This window comes from Spea bombifrons, chromosome 10 (genome assembly GCF_027358695.1).
Source record: "Spea bombifrons isolate aSpeBom1 chromosome 10, aSpeBom1.2.pri, whole genome shotgun sequence".
Classification (NCBI taxonomy): Eukaryota; Metazoa; Chordata; class Amphibia; order Anura; family Pelobatidae; genus Spea; species Spea bombifrons.
The window spans coordinates 34,695,202-34,716,317 of record NC_071096.1 but is presented as its reverse complement, the minus strand read 5'-3'; the positions used below and the strand labels follow the sequence as shown (position 1 = coordinate 34,716,317).

The following is a 21,116-nucleotide window of genomic DNA, read 5'->3' as shown; positions in this document are numbered from 1 at the left end:
TTCCTGTTATCCACCTACAGATAGTGACTGAGATCATATTATAATCCCATATCTGGAAACTTTTTTTAATTATTTGTAGGTTTCCTAAACTCAGTCTTTGGTCAAACATTCCAAATATGCAAGAGATGATTCCCGCCATCGTGTTGTCGAGATGCATAATCAACTGTAATTAATCCGGTAAAGCATTTGAAATTAAGTCATAGTAAGACACAGCCTCCCTTGTTCCGATCGGCGATCCTCGTGCCCAAAGAGACCTGATTCATTTCGCAATGTACAATAGGTTCTGCTGTCACTTACGAAGAATGGTAATGCGATGGCGTGATTAAAGCGCAAATATAGGGCGCTGTGCGTGTCCCAATTTCTAGACGGTGTCCCAGAGGAGACAAACGCATCAAGCCATCCACATGTTAATGATTCGTAATTAAGAAAAATAAAACACCTTGACATACTTATTACTACAACAAGCTAGACTACAACACACGCAACTCGATTCCTTCACGAACCCGTAAACACGGTATAATCCACGGAAAATCTATAAAACAGAAAGCCCGGTCTTAGTTATCAATGCTCGGCCCTTTAGAATATCTTTTCTTTTCTTGTATGACTTTGTAACTTGACATATAAGTCTCTTGCGTGATGCGGGGCAGGAACCTAAGGGACGTGGACATGCCCCAGTGTCAGAATCACCTGACCGGTGTCAAGGGGGGATCTCTTAAGATCCCAGCACAAAACGACTGCGTTTCCACATATGATTCCAACGTGCGCTATGAAGATAAATGAAACACGCACACGTGTGTGTGTGTATATATATATATATATATATAGAGAGAGAGAGAGAGAGAGATGCCTGCACACCTGGCACAAAACTTAATCAGAAATAGATTCCGCTTTAATTAACCCTGTTAGCGCTCTGCCGTTAAATACAGTTCACCAAACATCAACAAAAGCCAGATTTAATGAGGTTAGCATGAAATACTTCAATTACAGGAGTCACGGATACTATTCCGCAACAATACTCCGGAAAGCATGATTTGTTTTTTTCCAGTTTTTTTGCACCAGTCAACAAGCGTATTAAGAGACATTGAAGTGAGCGGTAAATCACGCACTCGATAGGTGAGTACTTGGAAGTAATTGCTAGGTGGCAAAGAGCACAACAAATTTAAGAGAAATATTCGTGTTCCTGCGGAGCGGTAATTCAGATGTTGGAGCTGTCTGCGTAAAAGCTCTGTATTGTAAGATGTTGGCATGGTGGTATTAGGTTGGAATACTAATGAAATAATGGGTGTAATGGCTGAACAAGCCTTTCCCTCCAGCTGAGAGCAGTGCGCCATTCCTTATGCGATATTCTCCAGACGTAACATTAGCAGGAGGAACAAAACTGCCTTCTGTGTGCGGATTGCAGAAAGCCACCGTGCGCCGTCTTCTCTCACACCATTCATTATGGATGAATCGCTTCCCCCATAACACCGAACCCGGGGACATGAATGTGCCAAACATCACACTCAGTCGCCATTCTTTCTTTGGCTTTGTCATTAGAAGGTTAAATGGTGGTAACGCATGTTATGTGATGGGTGGGAAGGAGAAGATTGTCATTTATCAGACTGCTCATTCTTTGCATCGGGCCACTTGTGTGGACGGAGTTGCCGCATGGCTGTGGTTTGGGGAGCGTTCGCGTTGGCGGTGGATGCTGAGAGTCCTTTCCTCCTTCGGACCGGCACGACTGCAGCTGCTTTTGAAGTAAGCAGAGCAGGAAGATAAACGTATTTTATTGCAGAGCAAGGCGGAATAAATTTGATAGAAAGCCCTAGTGCTCATCTAATGTCTGTGGCGTCTCTCCTATAAAGCCATACACTAAAATTTCAATTTATATTAATGAATCTGCACAAGAGCCGCTTACTCTCTCACCAGTTGTCTTGCGCTTCTTTTGATGTCAGAGCGGCTGAAACTTACTTCACGGTTCAAACATCAAAAGAATACAGATCAGCGTTAAGAGGCCTTGAAGAAAACGCCTAAATATACACAAACATTTGGGTCTTTGGAGTAATAAACAGTACAAAATCCCTTCTAGTGTCTGGAGCCCCTGCAGAGTTAACCCAATCACTGCTTCCAACATTCGTTAACATCTCACAATGAAGTAAAAAACTGAGATTATTTATAGTAATAAAGCACCTCTCCCGCCACCCACATGTTAACTTGGATCATGGTCTCCAAGTGTTGTACATTTTGACGTTTATACTCAATAGTAATAGTTTTTGTGTTTTAGCAAATCGATCTATCCAGCCCTGGGCCCCTCGGTTTTTGCCACCCACAGCCACGTTCCCTCTCCACAAGGCTAAGGTAGACCCTTCACAGACTGCCCAACAGACCCCCCGGCCAGTCTCTATTGCTACAAGAAGAAGGGCTCGCATTTTACTGCCTTGCATGTTTACCCCGACGCACGCATCTCATCTCACAGCACTCAGACCCTTTTACCATAAAGGATTTAGCGTCATCAGACATAAAATCTGATCGTTAGTCTCACTCCTTCACTCTTCTTCATTCTCGCTACAACGCAGACGTATTGTTACCAAAATCCCACAAACTTTTCCTTTGGCCAATCCTTTATCATAACACTGGAGTCTCAGCCCATTTCTGTCTCCTCCGGGGTCTCTAACGTACTTTTGGCTCTGTCTTTTTCTACCTCCTCTTCCTCTGATGCACATACTCTATTCTGGACACTCAAGTGAGTTCATGTTCAGAAAGTGCCCCACGGCCTCTTAAACCCAAAGGCAGTCCTGACTTCGCATGGACCGCACTGAATGTCAAAAACTCAATTTCTGGTGCCCTTGTTCCTCCGCTATCTCTTGATTAGTGTATCTTCTGTATCTGACCAGCACATGGTCCTCCACTCCCCCGGTAATCTGTATATAACACTTTTCCTCTGCAGATAAATTACATAGGGTAGGGTGGGCGTATCTGCCATGTTTTCGAGGACAGAGATAAAACTCACATATTGCTGGCACGTGAAGAGTGTGAGATGTATAACGGAGTAACCGCTTCCCTTCATCAGCATCCCACACACTGCAGCGCTTTACCTGCGCCCGTCACCAACATGGGTTCCTGGAAAACATGGCCGATGCGGTCACTTTATATTACAGGGTCTGTCTCTGATACCTTTGGTCTCTCCTCTGCTTTTCTTAGGACTTCGAGCTAAAAGACTCAGCTGTGTCTTCTCTGAGACCGGTACGTAGTATTTCTGTCCGTAGCATCGCATTTGGAAACGTCACAGACTGAAGTGTTGAGTACAGGTTACTTGGGAAAGATGTCTGCCTCGTTTACAATAGTTACATTATTGAATACCCTTTTGTCCAGAAAATGACCGTCATTAACGCTACGGCCTTCCAATCGATAGTTGCTGTATGTGCCAGAGTGAGAATACAGGTTAATGCTGAGCCATTCGCCGTAAAATCAGAACCGTAAAATTCAACCATTTCCTGACGCTCGGTGACATTTCAGCCGGCATTAACTGCAGCCAATTAACGATGCCCCGGGCGCTAATCACATTTCTGGAGCCTTTCGAATTGGGATTCTTTTTTACAGCAGTGGACATAACATTTCTCCAGAGTTAAAGTGATATATATATATATATATACTGTGTATATATATACTGTATATAATCTGTACGTATGTACTGCAGCTGTGCCTGTATTTCTATTCTATATCTCCGCGCTATTATATAGGATACCCCTTTGACTTGCATTTGCCAGCAGCTTCACAGTCCGTAACGAGGACTCCGTGCAAAGTGTGTTATGTTTTGATGTCATTTCTCAGAGCATTGGTGTGTCGCGGCTTGGCCGGCAGGGCCAGATAGCTGGTATTTATGCCCTTCACTAGGGCCAGGTGACCCTATTAGGCGATTCGGTTCCCTGGTGCACCGCGGCCTCTTTGGAAGATCTTGGCCCATTTGCAATGCAGTAGTCTGTTCAGCTGGACAGCCTCTGAGTACGTCTTCCTTCATGCAGCTCGACATGTTGGATGCCCAGCGCCCCGTATAAATACATTGCCTGCGTCTGCTAGGGGTCTGGGATCTTTCCTTGGAATATTTTCGCTTTACGTAGTTTTTGTTTCCACGTTCTCTAATACTCAATGATCAGCATTCATCTTCTAGCTGCCACGGCGGATGAAGGGGGCATTTAGCCCGCCGGCATTAGACATGTTTTCTAGCTACATTTTATAAACCAAATGTCATGAGTGCCTCCCTCCTGTATATCAGGGAGGGTAAAACACAGTCTGCGCGGTTTGTGGAGACAGTTTGAAAGGTATATTAATGTGCGTGCTTTCTGTGCTGTGCTGTAGAGCTGTTTGCATAACGCTCCCGGCGCTCTACCCACCTCGGCGCTCATTTCACTTGAGTGTTTATAACATGATCGCAAACGGAGAGCCCTTAAACCTGCGTCCGCGTGAATTACTAGTACTGACTGCACCGCTACAACGCTTTCCGTTAGTTCCCTGCCCCGGCTGTATATGCATGGTGCTGTTGGGTTGTGTATGTTTGTCTATGTTTGGATTATAATAAAAACGACCAAATATAAAGCAAAATACCAGTAGCTTTTTTGTCTTTTTGCTTTCTACGTTTTTGTCCAGTTCCGTGGATTAGTCTGAGTGTTTTTTGGCCGGGCTGTGGGTGACCGCCTGCCATCCGTTTTAATTCACAGCCACTGGCGGAATTCGGCTCTCACAGATCCTCTGCATATGGCAGAGCTCACACTACACAGATCGAGGAGGGATAGTGCAAGTACCGGCACATACCGCCATCGCCACGTCTGTCGCAGTCACGCTGGGTATTGCCGAGTCCCCGGTGAGGGGTGGCGTATCTGTCTCACCTGTCCTAGATGTTTGCACGCTCAGGTTTGTAAATAAGCTTCGCCTGACTTATTGGGAAATAGATGAGAGCAGACAGCCCTCCGTTTAATGGGCACCAGCGCCGCATTCCCATCGGAATACTTTCAATCTTCTTTATTTCTGTCTTAAATTGAAATCTGGTTGATACAGATAAACGGAATGAGGGCTCTCTTGCTATTGACATTTTTCTTCAGTGCCCTATGACTTGCTATTACAGAAACACGTGTATGTGAATGAAATGCTCAAAAATATTGGATACACTGTAATGGTCAATGGGTATCAGTATGCCAAAGCTGGTAGTGTACATGGTACCAGACCATGCATGGTTATTAGTATAGGGCAAAGTGCTGAGTAAATAGAAGTCAACAATAAAACCAATAAAAGCGACCAGGTGTCCCCTCAGTGTGAGTCTCTTTGAGAGGTGCATCACGTGCCATCTGGTGTAAGCACCGTGCCCAAAACAAACACGGATGCTCCCGGTGCCACCTACCTGTAGTCTTACATGTGCAGAAAAAACATTCTCTCTCTCTTAAAAGTGCCTATAAATACATGGATGATGGGCACAGAGAAGAGCTACCCAAAGACCAGTTACTGGATCATGGGGAATTATGGGAAATGTCAGATTAAAGTGCTCATCATATATTACCAGGTTTAACTCTTCAACACCCGGAGCTATTTGCCCCCTGCTCTATGCATTGAGTCAGCCATGGGCCCTTCATTCCCCAAGCTGTCTCTAGATGGCTGTCTATGCCCTGCTGATCTTTATATATATCTCTCTATATAAAGACACAGTAGCCAGGGTATATTCATTTCTTTTTCCCAGATTCTCTCCTCCTAATATCAGTAAAACATAACTGAGCTAACAGGAAATAATTCTCTGCAGTCTCCATGATTACACGCTTCATGTCTTATCATTTTTTAATAAGCTTTGTAAGGACTGCTGTCTATTAAACAAAGAACTCCAGCTGACCAGGGCAGTCTGCATGCTAAGGGGCAAAACACACGCGTGGCCCATACACCTCACCCCCCCCCCACCGGCTCACGGTTACAGTATGTAGAATAAAAACTAAAACTTACAAAATAAACTGGAGAGTGACAATATGAGGACGAGGACGAGGCTGATGTGAGGGGCAGCGGCTGAACTGCAGTCCATTTTGCCCTTCTTACAAGAACACACTTGTATTTTTAATTCTGTTGTGTTCGTCAGAGGCGGCTTCCCGGCATCCGTCACCATCACAGGCAGGTTGTAATTGGCTCTCTTCAGATGATGAACGAGGCTGACCTGGGCATGAGTATCTGCAAAAACCCACAGGTTGGGCATTAATTAGACGCAGGCGGCGGAAAATAACACTCAGACCTTAAACTTCCATTCAGAGATACCGTAGGAACGCGAAGACCTCTTTATTTTAAGATCGTACGTGGCGGAGATCTTTAGATGACAGACAAGAATGGTTTTCAGTAATAAAGATGTTACTTATCAGTACTTTGGCTCAGTACAATGAACGGTATTACAGAGAGAGAGGGGCACAACGAATCTCTCCGTCTATCCGACAAAATACACCCTCACCTCTCTCTGCAAAGGACGCTTCTCCGAGGAAAAGGAGTTTGTCTGCTTTTATTTCTAGTCTTTCAACTTCTTTGGGAAGCGTTTTAATTGACGGGCATTTCTTTGACTTGTCATAAAACTGAAGTGGGAGCCTAACTGCAGGAAAGTTAAAATCCATAAATAGAGCTGCATCGTTGTACTTAATGAGCCGTACGTTGTTTGAAACGTTTGGACACGTTTTAAGATGTAGTTTAACTAAAACCTTCAAGTATCTTCAACAAATACCCAGCAGCTACATGCCTCCTTGACTGACCGAAGCCACACTCGGCTTAGTAATAATTTGGCTGCGGGTTATTTACCTTGGTGAATCAGCTTACAATGCCATTAAAACTTGAAAACATGAAGACATTTGTGACAGTGAGGGCTGTAAAGCTGTGGAATGTACTGCCTATAGAGGTGCTACAAAGGCCTCTACAACCAAACTGGGTAATCATCCAAGATGTCTTTTTCTCAGCCTCACGGCCCTTTGCCCACCGGGGTTACTGCAGGCGATGTAGTCTCGTTTACTTACTGTTCAGGGCAGTGATTTTCCATGCTTTATCTGGTCCGGTCTGTTTGCCCAGCTCAAACTTAAACGATTCGGAATTGTGGTGGAGGTCCCTGTCCGACGCTCCTAGCACAACCACATTCAGGTCCTTGGCGTCTTCACACACCTTTGCCAAGGTAGGGTGGATGTAGGGCGCATTGTCATTAATATCTTCCAGAGTAATCTGAAAGGTGCCCGTGCCAGTAGCCGGAGGAGTGCCTGAAATCAGTAAAAGGCAGAGGTCACTACAACCGTCAGCAGCGATCCCTTGAACTGCCCTGATCTCATTATTTTGCCTCATTTATACGTTTCCTGGGAATACGTAACTGTCACACAAGGAGAGTACGACGATAAGATGATCAGCTTTGTTGCCATAGCAGCCTCACAATAACTTTTCTAGCATTTCAATGTCTTTTTCTCTATTTTTTTTTAAACTACCGAACGTGATTAATCTGGCAGATCTGTCACATTTCCTTAGCTCTGTATTCTAGAACATTCAGTGTGCAGGTTGAAGAGAACCTCTTACATGTTGTGTAGTGCTGTATTTAAACAGCGGAGGAATGACAATGGAACCAGCATGCATTGTTCTGAGACGGCGCTGCACTTTGTTAAAAATCCAATTCTTTAATGAAAAATAAATTGTTTTTCACTTTTGATCGGACTAATTGAATCTATGATACGAATCCAATAAGCTCTTGGATCTTGATATTTTATTAAGAAAAAAGTCATGAGACAGGAGGGTTGGAAACACAATGGAACGTTTGAAATATGTTCATAAAAGTCAGAATGTTGTGCCTTTCATTAAGTTGCTGTCTTTGCAGACAGGACTGATAATGCGGGACGCACTCTCGTCATCTTTTCCCTACTCAGTGATATATGGGGGGGGGGGGATGAGGAATAAGTCTAGTCCGTAATTGGTTCGAAACTGATGATTTGTTATTTGTATCACGGTGTGTACGTATCTCCATATTACTCGGAGAGAAATAAAGACACTAATGAAACGTGATGGGAAAGACAATCACTCGTATGATTTCCTTCACGGCCCCGTTCAGAACCCCACGCTCCGCGGCGTATAAACACAACGCGTTTCTTTCCTGGTGACGTTTGCCCTCACGCTTAAAAACATCTCAGCGCTATCTGGTGCTTCTGCGAGTTCACGATTAGCAAAGGCTTTGTAAATATTTACCGGCAAGACGGTCTTTAGATAAATATTGCGTACTCCTAATTCGGTTATCATGTGTTTGTAGATGTAATTTAGATAGGAAATCTCTTTCAGCTTTGGTAATAAGCACTGGAGCACAACTGTCCTATTAAGCCCCGATCTCATCTCTTTAATTTTTAATCAAGGCTGTGTGATGACATATTAAAGCAATATCTTCCTGTAATTTGTGCATATGAAGTGCGTTTCTTCATTTTGCCGCGGTGAGTAAAACGATAAGGAGGATTAATTGTGTTTCTATCAAAACGAATTGTCTGGGTTTTTTTGTCAAACAAGAAGCAGACAGAGACTGCCAGTTCATTCGGGCTCCATACTATTATCATAAAGCAGGGGTCAGCGACTGAAGAAAAGAATGGCTCCTAAATCCCAACCAAACACAGTAACATACTTATACACACACATACTAACACACGCTAAGTAAGATACATACACATATACTTACACACAGTAACATACTTACACACACATACTAACACACGCTAAGTAAGATACATACACATATACTTACACACAGTAACATACTTACACACACATACTAACACACGCTAAGTAAGATACATACACATATACTTACACACAGTAACATACTTACACACACATACTAACACACGCTAAGTAAGATACATACACATATACTTACAGTAACATATTTACACATGTACTAGCACACATAGTAACATACACATGCAGTAACATACTTATACACATACTAGCACACACACAGTAACATACTTACACACATACCAACACACACACACAGTTAGATATTCACATACACACATACTTAAACACAGTGAGATACTTACACACATATTAACAGACACAGTAACATACACACATACTTACACACACAGTGACATATTTACACATACTAACACAGTAACATACTTACACACATACAACACACACAGTAACATACATACACAGTAACATACTTACACATATACTAACACACACAGTAACATACTCACACACACACATACTAAAACACACCCAGTTAGATATTCACATACACATACTAACACACACAGTAACTTATTTACATGCATAGTAACATACTTACACACATACTAACACACTTACACGCACACATACTAACACACATAGTAACATACTAACACACACAGTATCATACACACACATACTAACACACGCTCAGTTAGATATTCACATACATACCGACACACAGAGTAACATACTTACATACACACTCATACTAACACACGCTCAGTAAACTATTTGCATACACACATACTAACACGCACACAGTAACACACAAAAATAATAACACAGGATCAGTTAGATATTCACATACACACATACTTACACACACAATAACATACTCACACACACAGTAACATACTTACATACACATACTAACACACTCATTCAGTAACATAATAACATACACACGGCATACTAACACACACAGTAAGATGCTGCTTGTATCCGAGCACCTGGAACTTCTATGACATCCCTACGCTGAGATTCAGCGCGCTGGGGGGGGTCACCAGTCACTGGACGCAAAGTACAACACCAGCCTTTCATTACTGGTGTACAGTTAACAGCCTACTCCTATGGATCATTCCATTTCATTCTCTACTGTATGCAGCTCTATAGGGGATGCACCCCAGCACCCCCTTACCTTAGTACTACTGTCCAGGACGGGTGGATTTGTGCACCTGTGCTTCGATACAATAACACTGATAGTTGAAGGTATGAAGTGTAATATCCAGCCCTTACCAACAACGCAATCGTCACGCTGCAAAGCATCCATATTAAATAGAAGCACTTGTGCCGTTTTATTTATATCACGTTTACGTTGATTGACATTTCCAATAATGACTTTTTATCCTTTAAAAATGGCCTGCATCTTAAACCGCTAACCCATTTCATCTCTGCCTGCAAGTGGTGACCTTTGAAGGATCTCGCTTTAGGGCTCTCTGCTGCCAGCTAGATTTCTCATGATTTTGTTCATATTAGAACATAAACACGCTGTAATACATGTCATTTACTCCTGAGCCGGGAATCTAATATTCATAGCTCAATTCCAATAGATAAAGGAACGCATTCTCTCTTATGCTTGGTAGGACTGGGTAACAGCAGCTTGAGGGCCAAGAAAAGGACAAGTCATACTCACCATCATCTATCGCCTGGATCAGTGCAGTGTATGTGTTGTTGTGGACGAATATGGATTCACGATCCAGAGGGGCCGTGGTGTTGATTGTACCATTAAGTGGATTTATGTACAGCCAGCCTGCTTCATCCTTTAATATGGAGTACCTGTGTAACACAACACACATTCAGACATAAGGCGTGCATCACAATAAACACTTTGCCAGTCGTGCATTATTGCCTGGAGATTCTAATTACATGTAACGTCACTGTGTCCTAATATCTATCTATCTATCTATCTATCTATCTATCTATCTATCTATCTATCTATCTATCCTGTATGTATATAAAGCCAGGTATCTTACAGTTGTTGCTCCCTGTTTTAGCAGAAGTAAACTGTTTTTTTAAAGATCATTTACATTTTTCTCTGGCAAAACTGCAAAAATTAATTGTTTTCTTGTAGTTGAGGCAGTCTTAAAATTCACTTAATCAAACCGTAAATTAGAGGTGTTTGCAGATAGTAAATATACCAAAACCCAACATTCTGTCACTGACTTGCCTGGCACGTTTTGGCTTCATTATAATGTATCTCAGACTATGAATTAACAATATGCCGTGCTAGACAGAGAATCATCTGATTTGTGAGCCGGCATACTGGGCTACTGCTGTGCGCGGCATCCTTTAGTCCAGACACAGACCCAGCATTGCACTCCACGGCCAAGCATGTCAGATTTAGAGACTTCGGCTCGGCTTCGGGCTTTTAATTCAAAGGAGAAGGCAGCACAATGAAGCGTACTGAACATATTGTGTGCTCCAGCAACAGCGGGAACCGGCGCCAAATTATTACAGAAATAACAAGCAATGGCCAATTTCATTTGTCATTTTTTACATTGTGTGGGAAATCAGCGCATATCAAGCAGCCTGTCTGTAACTAACTTTCTAGACAACATGGAAGAGGCCGTCCAGGGACAGGGAATAAAAAGGGGGCTCAATTCATCTGTAATCTGTATATAATATAATATTGTGAGGGCGACAGGAAATATTCCACCCGTATTCTAATATGTTTGGGGCAGGAACGGAAATAAAATATTGCAGGTAGGCAGTGTATATCGAGTCCGCGCTGATATCTTGCGCTTGGTTTGGGGATTCTGGATGTTACTCACTGGCAGAGTCGTCACGTTTCCAAAGGACCCTAAAACAATTAACTATTGTTTATTCAAACCTCATCTTCCGAAACAGAGATAGACTGCAGTGGGAACGAAGCTCAACGTCTCCTGGGTCATGTTTTGTCACTAAAGAAACATGCAATAGATTCTTATTTTTAACCCTAAAACAGCATTTCACCGGCCCGGCTTGTACTGTCAGTGCTGGCAGGATGAGGACATTTGCTGCTTCCACGTAAATAAAGCCATAAGCAAGGATTGCAAGCGTGGAACACGGAGGGCCCAACAACGTTATGTCTGATTATTATCACAACACGGACACCGGGGCTCCCATATTATGCATCATTGGGATACTTTCCCGCTACAGTGTAATGTGACATATTTTTTAAACAGAGAACTGTCACTTTTTATTTATGAGCCCGTAAGCCCTAAACCCGCTAGCAGTGATAGAGAACCCGAACATGCTTTGCTTTTGTTTCAGCAGATAACATTAGCACGGCTTTTTCTGCTGGCGTGACGCTTACAGATAACACAAGGATATATTTAGGCACAGGGTAATATTTAGAACATCATTTAAGAACAAAACTGTTGAGAGAAAAAAACTATATTCTTAATCCAGCCAAAAAGATTGAGCGCGTTGCTGCAAAACGTGGTCGTGGCGCACCGTTACGGTACAGAGACAATGCACGGCAGCCGGTTATCCTTATCAGCCAAGACCAAAGACCGATCGCTGCTGATAGCACCTATTATTTGCTGCTCAGCTGAAATGGAAACAGGAGATTGGAAATCATTTTCCATTGTGAAAAGTCAGACCTTATTGTTTAGGAATTTATGGTTCCCGGCGCGGGGAGTAATCAGCGCAGACTCCGCTACCTGCGGTATGCTGCTGCGTATACACCTTACCAAACGAGAGGCGTAAGCTGCGTGTTCAAACGTGACACAATGTAATAATGTTTAAATAAACCATTATTACAGTTATCTTTATCAGCAAACCGTGTATAAACAGACAGCCTCGTTACATGCATGCTCAGTGCAAACTAATCCAACCTTTGTCTGCTTCTTGGGGACGGTGATGGAGAAGCTCCAGTCTGTTCCTGCATCGCAAGGATGGGGTAAACTCGTTGAGCACGTGTTATAACAACCAGTAATCAATTTATCTGCACCGGTATCCATACAAACATCACGCAGCTCAGTTATACAAACTATTTGTACAGCCCCATATCAAAACACTTAATAACATTTCTAAAATAAATGCCAAGCTTGGTGGATAATAATACCCCAGGAGTGTAACAGTAACCATGCCATGGGGGATCCACTTACCGACATAGCAGCATCTAAGTAAATCAGGCCGTAGTGTACTTTATAAGAGAAAGAACCCGCGGTCTCAACGAGCCCAGAGTTTGCTATAGCCATCTTCTTTACAGCCGAGGGCTAACTGGCACGCTGAGGGGCACTTGGTAGGTAGACTGCTAAAAAACTACATTCTAAAATAATTATTAACTAAAATCTCTACTATTCCACAACCGTGATCATGTTTTGGTTGTTTCTAACTTTACTCCTGCAGGAAGTTCCATTGATTTCTAACATTCTATCGGAGTTAAATTGGCATCCAAGGGACCCCATCAGTGCAGCTCAAACCCCCCTCCACTGATCGAGTGTTCCTAAGCAGCAAAGCCCTTCATTTAGAGCCACTATTTGAGTAAACTTTTAATGCTGTACATTTTTGTTTCAGTGAAACTTTGAATCCTGTAACCACACACACCCACAGTAACCCCATATATCACCTACAAACCCCCTATGCACATAAATATATGCACACAGCTTTCTCTCCTTTTCTCTGAATCTTTAATATTTCATGCCTGCTACAATCCATGTATTAACACTTTGAACGGCTTCTACCACAGAGCAACTTAATGGTGAGGAGTAATAACTCCAACTCTTACCATTGTCTTACACTTTGTTTATGTTTGAATTCTGCAGCTTCCCAAAGTGTGTAACATAATCAAACAGAAATCTGCAATGTTTTTGTTTTTTTTTAGTTAATGTTGAGGACTTTTGTCCTCAACATTGCTGTAGCTAGCTTCTTTTGCGGCCGAGGCAAGAATGGAAAATTGTGCCACCCCAGCTATTTTTACAGAGGCTATTTTATTTACACTGCTCTTACACACAACTGCCAACATACTGCATTTACACACAACTGCCCATAAACACACATATACGCATACACTGCCCTTACACACGACTGCCCATACACACACCTGCCCATACACACACATATACACATAGACTGCCTTTACACACACCTGCCCATTAACAGTAAAAATGCTGTCACTACTGTGTTTTAGTAACCCCTTGTGTTTTAGGCTGTCTGGATTATTAGTGCCATGTCCCTGCTGATTCCACCAGCCTGCTGGGTTCTATGATGGCCAGACATGCGGACTGTTGCAGGTGGATACTCTTCACACCTTTACCTGCAAACCGGTGGCTTAGTCTATGGGAGTTAATCCATTTAACGTCACAGAGACCAAAGGGCTGTCTGTAAACACATGCAACTGAAGCAGTGAGGGCAAATAAATCTCAATCACACACACACACACACTACTGGGGCACTTTATCCTTTGGATTTTGATAAAATCATGTTAGGCAGCACAGGGGTTAATATTTTATTTGAATATAAAAAAATCCATCTTACACAACTAAAAGGGGATGATCGCTTCCATCTCAGCAGATAAAGATGTATTAGCTTTCGGAGATGATTGCTTGAATAATTCGCTCTCTTTCAGCTTTTTCTACCAGAATAAATAAGTGAGATATGGAAGAAACGTAAAGTTTCCCGTTTCCTTATCAAAATAAGTGGTACTTATGTGTCATTAGTATTCATGAATTATCTGTGCTGATAAAACGCCAGGCGCTCTATCTCTGAGAAATGACATGCCGTCAGTGTCCATCAGAAAAATGTTATCCCGGTGAAATCGGCGAATGAGGACGAGCGCTAAAGCCTGACGAGTATCTGTGCGGATTAACTCCATACAGCTGCTAATAACAGAATGGCGTCTAAAACCCAAAGGGCTCAGTGTCATCAAACCACCCACACCAGATATCCTTTACAATCACTACTCGCCCACCATCAGCACGTAAAGGGTACAGAGATGCTGATGGTCTGACTAGATGCCTACATGCGCACCTCAATACAGTGTCCTACGGAGCCACCTGAAACCCTTATTGTACAGAATATTAACCTTATATATAACACCTACGCGTAGCGGGGAAAGGAGAAAGGACGGCTCATGCCATGTAACGTTTGGCGCTGTGCCTGCCGCTTATGGCTTAGCCTGGAGCAGTTCCCAGAACGCGTGGCAGTGTGTGGCCACGCAATGTGCTGCAGCGCAGGTTAAACACAGCAAGCCAACAAATACTATTAATACAATTCCTCCCTCTCCGTGTCACACGGCTCGCCGGCGTACCCGTTACCATAACATTTGCAAAAGGCAATTAAGCTGGAATACATTAAAGCCCCATTACTGTGGCCCGCCTGAAAACAAAGAGCTAAATGTGTTAGCGCGCTGCTGTCTGTAAACATGGTTGAAAGTTAGGGGCTGTGTAATTTACTGCCGGATCTAAAAACAGCTAGTTTTAGCCTCAATAATTATCCTTACAGTTAATTAAGATCTACGCTTATACGTGGAGTTTGCCATAGTTGGTCTTTTAATTTCCCAGGATAGCGGATTTTATTAAACATGGCCTTTCACTTCTCACCGACAATCAGACTACAAGTTCTGATTAAAATTTCGGAGGTGGTAGGAAGGCACCCAAAATTAAACACTTTAATCTGCCGCAGAATATACACGAGCACATCTAATTAAGAAATCAAATTTTAGAAACTTTATTATAGGTCTATTAATAAATAGTGGCTATTTCAAGCTGATGAGGGAATTAATTGCATTGGATTAATATAGGGTAATGAAAACGAGAAGCCCGACCAATCCCCCTTCTTATTCTATTCAAGCTAAGTGTCCAATTAGGAATCAGTCCTGCGTAGAAACAGGGCGTCTGGAAGCATGTGAAGGGCCGCCAAATGCTAGTCTCTGCATACAGACTCCATATGTACTTTAGAAAGCAGCTTATATGTTACCGGCTACTTGCTGTGACTGATGGGAGTAGGGGAGGTCCCTGTATTCCCGCACACGTTGGATGTACACTATCCTGCGGGACTGGGTTAATCGGTGGGCTTTGTGAGTTTATGTTTCTAATGTGGGGCCCCCAGTGTTTTATTGAGCACAGATATGTGTATCTACCACAGGCACATGAAGTATATAACTTCCCTGCTACAAAAGCCTGACGTGAGAGACTTTCTCCCAAAGCCTGTGGGAAATGTAATCCTTTTACTGTATGGCGTGAGGTGTAGAGCTTCCAGCATATGCCTCTGCCGCTCTGTGCTTTAACGAGTCTTATGGCGTTCAGCACCACGGACAGCGGCAGACTCTGCGCAGCACAGAGCGGCAGGGCAGGTCTCTGTAGCTCATAGACCGGGAATATTGCAGTATGTGTTAGGAAACGTTTGCGTTATATTCTATGCAGCACTAATAATCAGTAATATGCAAGTCCTGCAGGTCTGTAGCGCTACTTAATATTGATCACTATGCGCCATCGTGGCGGTGTAGTCTTTACTGGGTGTAAGTATCCATACACGCTAGCAACAATGTTATTTCCGCCATATAGCACTTTGGCACAACATCAGATCAAAGAAGCGATTTTGAACAGTTTCAGACTAGGAATACAACATACATAATCCCACAGGGGTCTTCGAGGAAAAGAAAATCTTAATTTGCAATGCATACCAGCTATATAATGAATTGCTATACATATGTATTTCTGTGTAATTGTAAGCGCACCATTGTTTAGATTCCTAATGAAAACTAATTATTATTTGGCCTTTGGTTGTTTTGTTGAAGAGAAGCAAGCTGTGTATCCCAGCACTGTGTGGTTTCATTAAGATTTAACACTTTTAGTGCCAGTACATTCAAAGCATTTGATGCCCTTTGCTGTATGACTGCTGGTTGGAAAGTACAGGGATTTAGTAAATTATTATAACGAGTGTTATAATACTTCCCAAGAGTTTCAGAGCAGGGAATAGTAATCATGTGTCTGTAAATTAGCTTTTTAATAGATTTTTTTCATTCTTAAATATATGTATATAGCAGCCCTTAATAACTAGCACTCATCCCTAAAGATGTAACAGAATAAAATTCTCATCTGTCTCCGTCTCATCTGTCTATAGAGCATGAAAAGGTTTTAGATGTCATCTGCTTATGAAGTATGAATTATACCAGTCATTTACAAACACCAACTTCCGAATGCGTCCTCAGGATCACTGACATTAAGCAGAAGATGCGGCTTTTTGTCTAAAATGGTACTTAGAGAACCCTTGATGGATAAACCTTGATGCTGCTGTTAGTCACTACCTGCCGCGGGAATCTGCATTATTTTCTTGTGTTTTTTGAGTTTATTCTCTGATGTAAGTCCATGCATAGCTGAAGGTTTCAAGATGTCTGAAAATGAACAGCTGCAAAGTGCAGATCTTTACTTTTGTTAATTTGACTTGGCGTTTAGGCTTCGGGTATAAACGTGACATTTGTGGTTCATAAGGAAATGGTTTCTGGAATAGGAGAGAACCTCATGGATAGCAGCACAATGAGTGTTATACGTTAATGTATTATCTCACCTTATAGACTGATGCTGCAGCTTGTCTGGATCTGTAGCATTTACTGTGAAAAGCACGGAGCCAACCGTAATATTCTCGACCTTTGTCACACTCATTGGGTCGGGGTGGAAAACAGGCCCTTCGTTCACATCTAATACATTGACCTGGACAGTAGCAGTGGAGCTCGGCCCATACGCTACATCTGGGATCAAAGGGTCTTCGTTCTCAACTTTGATGAGCAGAGTGTGGAATGCAGAAATCTCGTAGTCCAAGGGCTAAAAACAAAGTCATTGTAAATAATTAACATCAACCAGCTTCTCTCATCTGTCTCTACCCACGGCAACGATAACATGTGAGGTTCACAAGCAGAGGTATTTTTAATCTGTGCAAATATATATATAGCGTAAACTGGCAATAAGATCAAACGGGAGACCTGTAATTATTTACTTATGGATAGGATTAAAAAAACAAGTGCCATAACGTGCCATATTATTGTTGACATGAGGCAGTGCCTTACCTACCTGTGAGTGAAGCAATTTCACTTCATGGCTCCTAAATATCTTAACTGGCCCCGTCTGTGACATCCAGGATGTGTTGTTAGTAAGTACTTTTTACTATAGTTAAAGCAAAAAGTCCATGGCAGCCTCTTACCTTGACTACAGAGAGCATCCCTTCGTTTGTTTTTGTGTTGGTATGGATTTCAAAGCTCTGGCCGGGGTTGCCATTAATGATGGTGTAAACTGCCCGCCAGGCTCCGGTGCTTGGATCATCTTGGTCCTCGACCGTCAAGTTTATCATCACACCAGCCACCCCTTCTTTTACTGTGGCTTGAAACTAAAAACAAATGGAGAAAAAATAGGAATATAAATTCAATATGTCTTGCTTCCACATAGCCAGACAACCCGTTATTGCTTCTCCTCTCCCCCTCACATAGCAAAATTGATTCAAACACAGAACCGTTCTGTTCTGGTTTCACTCCTAAAACACTAATTATTTTGTTCACTGACACCTCGTTCCAATAGTGCAGCCAGCAGAAAAACAACAGGACCCCAGTAAAATAGAGAATAAAACAATTAAAAATGTTTATGAAGACCTGAAAGACAGGTAGGGATCCCGGCGGATTCACCGTGAAAGTGATTTATGCCTCAAAAGAGAGTTCATGCCCTGCACCTATAACAATGCATTTGTTTAGAGAAAATAATCAAGGATATAGTGTTCTTTTAAACCACCTACTTTTGATAGATTGCGGGCAAGACTATGGCGGAAAATAGTATTCAAAGGCTGTAAATCTCTCAAGTGAGAAGAAAAATCGTCTACACGTAACACGCATAAAATCATGCAGCCCAAAGTAAGACGGGGAATTGATCTTGGTGGAAGGAACTTTTAAAGTTATTTAAAGGAACAGGGTATGGAAGATTCTGCCCCTGTGATTTATTTAAATATATTAATTATAATGAGTCAGTTATTAGATATAAGCCTTGATAACGCAAATATAACTCATTATCACAGTCTGAATCGCGGGCAATCATGCATTAATACATGAGATCTATTGTTCCAAGGTCCACTATTAACCGGAAAATACATCATTTCTAAATAACAATAATATGTGGTTAAAAAGATCTCCCAAATTCATGGGAGCGCATTTAATTTCTACTCCATTCTCTGCTGAATATAATTATGTGCATGAGGACCTGGTGTACTTATAATTTACAGAAGCTTCCAACAGTGAAATGAATATGAAACAGACAGTTCAATTTGTGTTTCCAGTGATGTTTCACCGGTATGTCGTTAGCCGGGACCGTGACGGTGACGGGAGAGTATAACATCCACAACGCGGGAAAGCTTTGGAAAGAAACTCCAAAACATATTAAGCCATTTGTCTGTGTCACGGGGCATGTGTGATGTCATGCATGGTTCGTGTTTGGGAAGGCTATTTGTATCACTGGTTCTGTTCAGTGTAATAAAGCACTGAATGCTATTGCCATCCCACTGATTGTGACATCACATAAATAAATGTTATGTAATATAATTGCTTTAGCGTTACCTGGAGAGCCAGCGGCGAACAAAATAAATATAAAAAGTGAGCTCATCACATTAACCTACTTAAACAGTATGAGTAACTGCCTCTCCCTGGGGCTGATTATCATACATATCTATGTATATCATACATGGTGCTTGCATGGTGTAAATGTATGCAGGATGCAGCGGGCAGGGATTCCACTTGCAGACATGTATTTGTCATGTCCCTAACCTGGATACAAAAGCCATTAAACATTGATGACTGATCCCTTTAATCAATAGCAAAGATGGAGGTTGATTCAGAAACAGAATAATTTGTATTTTACTCACAGACGACACAATAAACGGAGCTGCCATTAGGGTTTAAAATGACTAATTATATAAGTCTTGAACTTAATTGATTTTATTCATTTTATGCAGCCACAAACCCCTTGTGTTTACTGGCTTAATGGGGAAAACGTGAAACGTGGAGGCTTAGACTTCATGCTGGTATAATGTTAAACAATGTCGGAAGGATATGACAGCACCGAGCATCCTATCATCCAGTTTGATTTGGTCAATCAAACATTCTCATCAAGTAAGTCGTGGCAGTAATTCCCGGCACGTGCTGGCACTGCTAAGAAATCTATAATATTAACTAGTTAATGGGGACGTGGAACAAGTGGCCTTCTGTCTGCCATTTGTATATCCACTTCTACAAATATGTTCTGTCTCAGGGGTCACCAAACCTTATGTACAAAGCTAGCAGACACTTCCAAAGTTACATATGTGATGTCATTAGTAACTTTTTAGTTTCCTAAATCTACAAACAAAGCCCAGGCCACCTCGCTGACATAATTATATTCCAGCCTATCTTTTCAATTTGCTTCTCTATATCCTATAAATCCAACGCTACTTTGAAGCCACATTCCCAGTAAGTACTCGACTCTTTCTTTAGGCAAACCAAGCCTACTATTAAATAGTAAATTCTATTACCAGAGGAGATATTACATAAGGAAGTGCAGTGATACTAAACGCACCTCGCTAAGTAGGGTTTTGCCGGAATATGTAATAGCAGAAGAGAAACATTTTCAAGAATTATTATGATTGGCTTTGACTCGTTAGAATACCGTGGGATGTGATTTCCAGTCAAGAGCAGCGTTTGTGATTTACCTTCTACCAATTTGCATATCAATTCAGTGAAAATATATGGTAGAATTCTGCTTTCATATCTGGCATAATGAAGGCAATGCGCAGCGCAGGGAGAAAGGGCCAGATAAGGAGGTGAATAACTTTATTCTGTGTCAATATGAAGACCACCTGTTGCTTCAATGAAAAGCCTATTCTTATCTCTGCATCCATTAATCTGCCTATAGTGATATGAATTAAAATGAAAGATAGAGCTAACATTCTAGTTAAAAATGTTTAACAAGAATATTCTTACTTACATCACACGGTTATATTACACTTTGCATATACATACACCACTTCACACATAGTCCCCCAGCTTTATGCACGTAAACATGCATGTACACAATCTAAAACTTTCATACACGAATCATGGGAGTTTGAAAAATCGACCATGCATATGGTAGTCAGTACACCTTAAGCCTGTTCCTCACACACCTATATATCTGTGGTCATGTAATGGTTACGTGCACTACCTACCATATGATGGGTTGCTGGTTCAAACCTTAATGACTGTATGTATGTTTTAGTTTGTGTGCATGTTTGTTTATGTAGAGTGATGTATGTATGGCATGGCCATGTAATGTGTATAGTAAACTATATACTCACACACACTGCCACGCTGTACACTTACATACAGGAATCACAGAGGTTTGGACCAACCTTACTGCACATGGTAGGTAGTACACCTAATATTTATGCCACTGTGGGCATGTATG

At 42.0% G+C, this 21,116-nt stretch overlaps 1 protein-coding gene across 2 annotated transcripts in view; it reads right to left on the bottom strand.

The window, feature by feature from the left end:
* The window catches only part of CDH13 (cadherin 13), a 160,158-nt gene that overhangs the window by 2,476 nt on the left and 136,566 nt on the right, over positions 1–21,116 (bottom strand). The window contains exons 9-13 of one of the 2 annotated variants that reach the window (XM_053448414.1): positions 17,863–18,045; positions 17,233–17,486; positions 10,373–10,515; positions 6,999–7,232; positions 5,959–6,177 (exon numbers count right to left, since the gene is read on the bottom strand). In XM_053448414.1, coding sequence (XP_053304389.1) covers positions 5,959–6,177; positions 6,999–7,232; positions 10,373–10,515; positions 17,233–17,486; positions 17,863–18,045 — 1,033 coding nt within the window. Of the gene's footprint in view, positions 1–5,781; positions 6,178–6,998; positions 7,233–10,372; positions 10,516–17,232; positions 17,487–17,862; positions 18,046–21,116 lie in introns of those variants that run through there. The other variant, XM_053448413.1, reaches the window with a different exon arrangement.